We start from the raw sequence: 9,389 nt of genomic DNA on the forward strand, positions 1-9,389 counted from the left end.
GCTCTCAAGATGAAGAAGAGTTTGAATGCAGCCAGAGCGCAGCAGATAAGCAGAGGTCTGAGTCTGGGTCGAGTAGCAGTGAGGAAGCCAGCCTCTCAGTCCTTGTGCTAGGAGTCTGGATAAGATCAGATGGTAATGGAAGGGGAAGAGGGGAAAGGCGGGAGTTTGGCGTCCTTCCTGCTATGGGAGGGGCAAAATTTCAGACTGACCAACTATTGTAAATACGAGCAGGCGAGAAGCCGTGCTGTGGATGTGTCTTTTTTTGTAAATAAACTTACATAAAACTGCCGGAGAGTTATTACTTCTTATCGGGGCTTGGTTGCCTGCCAGAGATCATTACACCACAGTTGCAACCTTCAGCATTGCTTGTCACATAGATCTCCCCCAGTTTATGAGAAGAGTATCCATGTCTGTGCTAGATTTCCTGGAGGCCTCTGCTGCTGGTGTAGAACCTCTCCATATGACCCTGGAGATTCTGGGTGTGTCAAGTAGCAGTGAAAGCACTTAACACTGAGCATAGGTCCTGGCTTAGTATGCTACTGCAAATGTTTCTTAAAAATTAATCATTCCACATAAGACTGGGAGGTCTTTATTTTAAATCAACAGATCAGGAGAAACTTGAAAAGAACAAAAGCTTGAGTGGATTAGGATGCGGCAGGATGAGTTGAAAAGAGCAAGGCAGAGCTGCCAGAGATGAACGGAACACGTCTCCATAGACCGTGTGCGGCAGTGACTCAGCATTTCCCATAATGCTTAAAATGGATCTTCCCTTGACTTGCTCTAAGGTGAAAACAAGAAAATAAAACAAAGCTAATAATAATGCTTAACATTTTCACAGTGTTTTCAAGTGTCTGACATATGCACTTGGTTGCAATCCACACAACAATCTGATCGGACACAGATGTGAAGCCTGTGGCCCTCCAGATGTTGCTGGACTACAGCTCACATCACCCCTGATAGGTCAGTATTATTAGGCCGAATGCTGGAAAGAGAGCTGCTTGCTTATTGCCACCTAGTGAGTTCACAGTAGAGACAACCTTCAAACCAGGAACCTTGATTTGGAGTTCAGCTGCACTAGCTCTAGGGCCCTAAGTGCATAGCCTTAGAGAAAAATCTTGATTCAGTGCCTTTGCTGATCCCCCATGTTCCAGAAATGAAATTTCTGTGGGTTTAGGGATGGACAAACATGTCCATTTGGGTTTCTCTCGGTTTCTCATTTTCCCCATCTTAATTTCAGTTTTCCACATTTCTGCAGTGGTTTTAGAATTTTCTCACATAACTCATGATAATTTGCCAGCATATTAGTGTGAATGCAGTTTTGAATAACGTGTATTCTTTTTTTACAAGCAATTTCCCTGAACAGAATGCATTTCTGTATGTTACTTTCACAAATGTATACATTTTAATGCACGCGTCACCCAAATATATGCATTGCCTGCTAGGAGAAGTGGTGCAGCTTAGTGGTAGAGAACCTGTTTTGCATACAGAAGATTTTAGTTCCAATCCCTGGCATTTCTAGGTAGGGCTGGCCTGGGAGAGGCCTTTGCCTGAAATCCTGGACAGCTGATGCCAGTTGGTGTGTAGACTATACTGAGATAGGTGGACCAATGGAGTGATTCTGCATCTGGCAGCTGCCTATGCTTCTAATGATGTTGCAAAATTCAGAGAAGCATGAATTTCAAAGGATTGTTGTGTTTCAGTTCACATATTGGTTTAAGAAGTAGAAATTAGGTGATTTCTCATTAAAATGCAAGCAAAATTGAAATCATTTCTCATCCCTTGTGTTGACACCACCCACTAACCTTGAGGATATGAGGAAAGGCTTGCTGGCATTGGCTCAGAGGATGACTGCCTTGAAATGTGTTATTGTACTCTGTGCATTTACTTATATGGGCATGAGAGAGCACTATTATGTGCAGCTGTAAATACAACAACGCTAGCATTGATGTCTGAATGAGTCTATCACATTATAGGAGTCATGTGCCCCCTTCACAAAAGTAGCTTATCTCTGCTTCACTTATTCAGGAGTGATATTTTCCTACTTACATGGCTGCTCTGCAAAAGAGGCATTTGTTGGTGTATGTTTGGCCATTGGAACCACATACTGGGAAGTACTCCAGGGTGCATCCTTTAGGTTTGGTCCTGTCGGAAAGCTTCATATAAGCACTGCAGTCAACCTGGAAAAGGGAAAGGTTCTCTTCTTAAAACCACGACCACTTTGGCACTGCTGAATTTAAATCCTGACTGAATTGCTCTCTTCGCCTTTTTAGCCTTGGGGAAATTATGCAAACTCCAAAGCATATGTGCTTTTCCTGGTTACAGAAAATGGAATCAGCTCAAGTAGGTTTGTGAGCAAAGACAGAACATAACCCCAGAATGTCCTGTTTTGTCAAATCAGACCCTTGATCATTTTGGCTGCCCTCTTCTGCACCTATTTCAGTATTCAGTTTAAGGAGTGGCAGTGCCAGAACTATACACTAGACCAGCAACATATGCAGGGGTTGTGTTCCATGGATAGCACATAAAACCAAAATCATACATAACCAAAACACATTGGGTGCACTGGTAGTTGTCAAAGTCCCCCCACTCCACCCCCACAACGCCTGCCCCCTTTTTATTTATTTATTATGATTTTTTGCCAGGCATGTAAACACAGAATTCCAAGTTATAGTCATGTGTTGCCTCCAATGAAGTTCAACTCAAAGTACAGTAGAGCCATTAAAATAAATGGACCTAAGCTAGTCATGTTTATTCATTTCAATGGATCTATTCTGTGGAGTACTCTAAGGAGTACGGCATTATGGAATTGGAAGTTTCATCTTTGATATCATTTATTTCCGAATGAACAGAACTTTGCCTTTTCAGACTCCCAGAACTATGCTCTCAGCAGAAAGAATTGCATTATGTTTTGAGAGACAGTATGTCTCCTGTGACCAGTGTCTGGATGGATACGCAATCATACAAGCATATTTTGTGGATTCACAAAGAAATTGTGAAGTGTAGGACTTGAGGCCAGAATACTTAAAGCTGCCCCCACTCCTCCTGTCTGTTCTCAGAGGTCCAATGGATGTGAATTCAGGCAAGGGATCATCACATGTCTGGAACATGCATTATGAGACTTGTACTAAGAGAATATGGTAAGATTTGTTTCAGGATCTCCATTTCTCATGATGGTGTAATGACGGGCTTTTTATTTAGTTTTCACACAAGGGATCTTGCTCAAAAATGTTATTGCTATCTAGATATCCTCAAGAAACAATCAACAGATGGACTCACCTGTGGCTCATAGGAATGACGAGCATCTGCAAGAGAAAGCAAAGAAACAACAGAGATGAAAACCATTTTTAAAAACCGAATTAAAGCTTATTGTGTAAAAGCTTCTCAATTTTATATTTTCTTTTACAGTGTGAGAAAGCAAAAATAAAACAACCTGATCCTCATTGCCCTTGGGAATACAAATACAATTTCATCAAGATACATGAAATGCTGGTTCTTATGATAATAATATGAATGAGCGGAACTACCCACGCATTCACCTTTGGCACACCTTTGGCAAACCACTCAGAGCACTGTGCTAAAAGTCAGTGTTCACAGAATTTGCACAACACCAGCCTTACGTGATTGTTTGTGTGTGTGGTCCTTACGTCACCCTGGCCAGTGGCAAGCCTGGGAGGGCTGGAGAGCACAAAAAGGCCACTGTGTGTGGAGGTGCCTATGTAGAGGTCTTTGAAGGCCAGTGTAGGGAGATGGTGTAACTCTGATGATACCTCAGCTGCTCTATAAAGACTCCTGTTGTCACACTCTCTTGGCCTTAGCCACCTAGCTGCACCAATTAAAACAACTAGGTTCCCTCCCAGGTGGCAGCTGCAGAGTGGTCCAGGCAGCCCTTTGTCACTGGTCACCACTCTCTTTATGTTCATTTAGTTTGTTGATGCTAGGATGATGACCTGCGGATTTCAAGTTTCAAATTTTACTTTCGTTATGTCTTCACTGGGTGGTCTCAGGGTAGCTACTACCAGTCATACTCAGTTCCTTATCTGCAAAATGGAGATGAGAATACTGACGTCCCTCACGGGCCTTTCAAGGGGCTACTGGTATAAGAAGCAAATGCACATCTCTTGTAATGAGAAAAGTTTAGCACGCTCACATTGCTTACGTGCATTAAAGTAAAGGACCCCTGGCAGTTAAGTCCAGTCGTGAACGACTCTGGGGTTGCGGTGCTCATCTCGCTTTATTGGCCGAGGGAGCCAGTGTACAGCTTCCGGGTCATGTGGCCAGCATGACTACCCACTTCTGGCGAACCAGAGAAGCACACGGAAACACTGTTTACCTTCCCACTGGAGCGGTACCTATTTATCTACTTGCACTTTGAGGTGCTTTCGAACTGTTAATTTGGTAGGAGCTGGGACAGAGAAACGGGAGCTCACCCCTCGGGATTCAAACCACCAACCTTCCAGTCGGCAAGCCCAAGGCTCCGTGATTTAGACCACAGCGCCACCCGCATTCCAATGGGCCTATTGTGCAAAAAGGAAGCCCTAGGCTATCTCCTTTGGCCCTGAAACCTAAAAATAAATTTTACCTTTTCGGCTGCATTTTCTTTTTAATTTATTTATTTGGTTTTTCAAATTACAGCTTTACAATCACATATACAACATAAAGACAAGATTCCATAGAATCTCCTGAACTTCCCTCCTCCCCTTTGTGGGTCCTATTGTTAATATAAATTCCTCCTGCATCTTTTATAATAATCCAGATCTTTTACATCTCCATTATATCCAAAATTCACCATTAAACTACAAGTGGTATTCCAGTCCTACTAACAGTTTTAACTGTTTACAATGATTTTTAAGCTAAATTATAAATTTACTTCATTCTTTTTTAAAATTTTGGTTTTCCTGATTTCTGATTCTTCTGTTTTTTTTTTTGCCATTTTGGTATAATCCATCAATTTAATCTGCCATTAATCTGCATTTTAAAATATATCCATTAATGACATGAATCATTCTTTTCAAGACAGGTGACATTCAGAGAGCTGGGTGTATCACAGTCAAGGTGAGTGTGAGTTGTGTTGTCCTTCAGGACATAGGAAGCTACCTTAAACTGAAAGAGACCACTGATCTATCTAGTTTAGTATTGTCTGCACTGACAGGCAGTGTCTCCCCAGGGTTTTAGGATTAAACATGAAACCTTTTGCATGCAACGCATGTGCTCTGGCACTGAGCAAAGGCATTCCCATTGGACTGCTTAACTCTATTTACTCCCTGATCCTCCCAGAACAGACAAAAGGCACATTTAATCCAGTACATACATACACGCATGCATGCATGCAAAAATATATATGTAACCCACTCTACTCTTCTGATTTTAAATTGTTTTAACTGAGTTTAAGAATGTATTTTTAAAGACTGTTATAACCTACCCTAGGATCTTATGGCAAAAAGCGGGTAAGAAATCTTAATAATTATAAAGAAAATAATATAGCAACTACCCTTTTCATAGCTGCTGCACACTGGGTCAACATCTTCATTGAGCATGAAGTAAAAAAAAAAATTTTACTCACCTGAGGCAAAGAAGCAGCAATAGAGTCCTAGGAGGAGGAAAAGCACAGCTGCAGCCTTCATCATGCAGATAGTGTGATTTGGTGCTGATGCTTTTGGTGGTGTCCAGTCTCCCAATGCTCCCCAGCGATGGAATCCCTGTATTTATATATATCCAAGAAGTCTCATTCCATGCACACTTGCAATGATGACATCTTCTCCCCCTGCCTTAATGATTTGTAGTAAATAGTAGAACTCCAAAGGTCCTGGCCTTTTTAGATATTTCTAAAGAGGTTTGGCTGCAGATCAATTTGTAGGAACAAGTGGGGCAATTATGTGCTGCTTTGTAAACATCTGAAACTCATAACTGAGATAACTTGGCCATTTCCCATGTTGCGCAGCAGGGAGACCAGAAAGAAACAACTGCTTGACAGTAGTTACAGCCACGTAGGCTGTGGCCTGTCAAAACAGCATTTGACTGCAGGAACCATAAACACACACACTGATTAAGACTGAAAGCTATACAGATGCATTCCTCTCAGCTGCATGCGTCAGAGATACCTCCCCGGTGCTATGTCCATAAATGAAAAGTAACGACCTAATAACCCGCCTAGGAAGCCTGTTGCAGAGCAAGCTGAGCATTAGTTCTAAAGGCTGGTGCTGTGTCCACTCTTGGAACAGTGGCCTAATGCTGACACTTGACTTTGCGTTACACACACACACACACACACACCCCACTGCACCAATACAGTGGCTCTGCTTTTCATAGAAATGCTGCAAAGAAAGTGTGTTGGTTTGCTCCACATTCGCTTGCACGTCATTCTTTTGCAATCACCTGTCAGATGCAATGAGCTCACCATAGGTGTTTTTGAGGGCTTCCGCCATATATGGAGACGGATAACCAATCTGCTAAGTGGGGAAAAAACATGAACTCTCACCTCACCTAGTCTGAGAGTGAAGCACATGCCTGTCCTTCCAAGTTGGGGCGGGAAGGCCTGCCACTTTCTTTTGTCCTGCTTGTGGGAGCAACGTTCCCACAGGGCAAACAAACCATCTGACTTGTTGCCCCCATGGAGAAGGTACGTGTGGACGTCAGGACACAGTAACATCATGAAGTGGCTGGATGGAAGGGCCACGGCAAAACATTAGGTGAATTCAGTCCTTTTCCCCAGGAGATACTCAATGGTATGCAGTACCGACACCTCTTTTTTGTTGTTAAAAAGTGTGGCACTTACTATAACAATTTTATGGTGAGTAACCAGCACCTATTTTTCTAGAAAAAGAAGCACTGATTGTAAATACTTGCGTATTTTAAACATATTGTAGATAGTTTTAGTTGTATTAATGTTTAATTGTTTTGTAATGAATTTATATTCTATGTTTTTAGCTATACTTGTTTTCCTCTGTCCCGTCAGGGTAAAGGTGAAGCATAAATAAACATATCGTCATCATAATCTAGTGCAGTGGTTTTCAACCAGTGAGCTGTGGCACCCTGGGGTGGCTTGAATGATGGTCAGGGGTGCCATGGACAACACTGACATCCATCCCTCATTCCTTCCTTCCCTTCCTCCTCTGATGCCCTCTTACATCTCTGCCTCCCAAAGGCTTGCACAGCTGTCCATTGAAGCATCCCTGGCTTCAAGCTCTTCAGGCAAATGATGCCCCTGAGGCAGGGGGATGTGGTTGTCAGGAGCTGAGGCGGCCTTGGAGTAAGCAAGCCAGCCAGCCAGCCAGTCCACCAGACCTTGCTGTTGGGAATGGACAGACAAGTGGGAGGTTGGGCAGGCAGGCAGGTGCTGTGCTGGCCTTTCTTGTGCTTGCTGTGTGCAAGACCTGCCTGGGAGCTGAGTGCCCAGCACCAATGGGGAGCATTTCCCCATGCAGGCCTGGTGGTGCCCACTGCTGCCACTGCTGCCTCCCAAGGTAAGTTGCTGGCCTCACGTTCATCTCTGCCAGTCTCCGTTGGGCCACTAAGGCTGGGGGCATCCTCTTCCCAGGCCCCTGTGGGGCAGTGTGAGGAGGACCATCTCTTTGTGGGAGAGCTCAGAGACCAGGAACAGCAGCAGTGGCTGGCCAGAGGACTCCCAAGGAGAGAGGAGAGGAGAGGCGGCTGAGGGAACACTCCACAAGGGAGGGTGTTTGAAACAGGGTAAGAGGCTGCCAGCTCTGTAGGCAAGGGGTGACATAACTGGGCTCCTGAGCCCCACAGTGGTGCCGCAGAAAGAAGGTAGTTGGTCATGGGAACCATGGACTCAAAAAGGTTGAAAACCTCTGATCTAGTGGATCAAAAGTTCCCCATACATTTTCTAATCTGTTTAGGTAAAGAACATGCATGGTGCACTAATCAGCTGAGAATGCAGGAGGGGAATTAAAAAACCGAGTGCTTCATCACAAATGTTCCCTTGCCTATGGGCTTGGAATGCAGGAGAAAAAGCACCAAGCAAAAGTCTTTTTTGTGTAGGTGCTCTAAAACATGAGATTTCATACCTACATGGGCAGTACCATATGGTTCCCCCCCTTGAATATTTACAGCCCAGTCAATACATGCTAACTCAAAATTCACTCTCATTCTGTTCAATGGGGCATCATCCCAGTAAGCATATTTAGCACAGGAAGTTTCCTTATCAGACCATTGATTCATCTAGCAGCAGCTTTCCAGGGGGTTCAGAGGGGGTTCTCTCCCAGCCCTCCTTGGAGATGCTGGGGTTGAAGCTGGGACATTCTGATGCAAAGCAGATGCTCTGTAACTGAGCTATAGCTCTTCCCTTCAGTGACATTTGGGTGTGTTTCAGTCCTGTGTCTGACTTTTTACTGAAGGAGTGTCTCCATCCCCATAGTTCAGCCCAGACACTGTGGTCCAGCTCTGAGGGCCTTCTGAAGGTTCCGTTACTGTGAGAAGTGGGGTTACAGGGAAGCAGGCAGAGGGCCTTCTTGGTAGTGGTGCCCGCCCTGTGGAACGCCCTCCCATCAGATGTCAAGGAAAGAAACAACTATCTGACTTTTAGAAGAGATCTGAAGGCAGCCCTGTTTAGGGAAGTTTTTAATATTTGATGTTTTATCGTTTTAAAAAAATATTATTAATATTCTGTTGGGAGCCGCCCAGAGTGGCTGGGGGAACCCAGCCAGATGGGCAGGGCAGTGGCGTAGCTTTATGCTCTGGCACTGGGAGCGAAGAGCAGGTGGGGGTGGGGGTGGGGCTGGCGCGCGTCCTGGGGGGCGTGTCACCCGCAGGAGTGTGGTGCACATCCTGGGGGCGTGGTGTGCGTTCTGGGGGCAAGGCACCCAGCGCACGTGGGGGGGGGTAGCTGCAATGGAACCCTACTGGGATCGCGCTGCCAGGGGTGGTGCACTCCCCCCACGCCCTTCTTCCTCTGCCAGTGGGGTAGGGTATAAATAATAAATTATTATAATATTATTATTAATTTCTTTCCCATGATAGCCACATGATAATCCTACCTACTCCCACCCCAAGCATATTTTGCCCCAGGAAGAATGAAATGTAACAACAAGAATGTCCTCCTCATCTAGCAGGTAGTTGGTTTAAAGCAGAAATTACGGTGAACTAAACATTGACATTTTGCATGTTTGAATACATACCGTTTAAAAAAGTGTTCAGATTTGGGATGCAACCATACATTCAGCTGCACATTGTGTGGTCCCCATTTTAGGAGGGGGATATTACTAATATTCCTAAAAATGTTACTGCTGTCTGAAGTCTTTTCTGCTCCTTTCTTTATTAGAAGGGAATGGAGGCAGAGTGTATGGCTTCAGATCAATGGCACCAGGATATCTTCTAAATGCCCTTGTAATTACAATAATATAACCAGTGTTGCCTGAAGCTGGGAGATGAAA

General features: G+C 44.3%; 1 protein-coding gene across 1 annotated transcript; it reads right to left on the bottom strand.

Annotated features, from left to right (window-relative positions):
• Positions 1-598: 598 nt before the first annotated feature.
• On the bottom strand, positions 599-5,868 carry LOC309527089 (ovomucoid-like). The gene is made up of 4 exons (XM_082213608.1): positions 5,561-5,868; positions 3,277-3,302; positions 2,047-2,177; positions 599-780 (listed from the first exon to the last, which is right to left on the bottom strand). Exons 1-4 carry the CDS (start codon positions 5,622-5,624, stop codon positions 735-737), a joined length of 267 nt encoding a protein of 88 aa, XP_082069734.1. The 5' UTR covers positions 5,625-5,868; the 3' UTR covers positions 599-734.
• Positions 5,869-9,389: the final 3,521 nt, after the last annotated feature.

Source organism: Podarcis vaucheri (assembly GCF_965113315.1).
Source record: "Podarcis vaucheri genome assembly, chromosome: 2".
In the NCBI taxonomy this organism is placed as follows: Eukaryota; Metazoa; Chordata; class Lepidosauria; order Squamata; family Lacertidae; genus Podarcis; species Podarcis vaucheri.

Bases quoted from the DNA above. Each gene is read 5' to 3' on its own strand.
- LOC309527089 (XM_082213608.1), bottom strand. From the start codon at position 5,624: ATGATGAAGGCTGCAGCTGTGCTTTTCCTCCTCCTAGGACTCTATTGC. The intron at 3,303-5,560 runs GTGAGTAAAATT...TTTCTCTTGCAG, and splicing joins TTGCTGCTTCTTTGCCTCAG to ATGCTCGTCATTCCTATGAG. The intron at 781-2,046 runs GTAAGTAGGAAA...TTTTCACCTTAG, and splicing joins CTCTTTTGCAGAGCAGCCAT to AGCAAGTCAAGGGAAGATCC.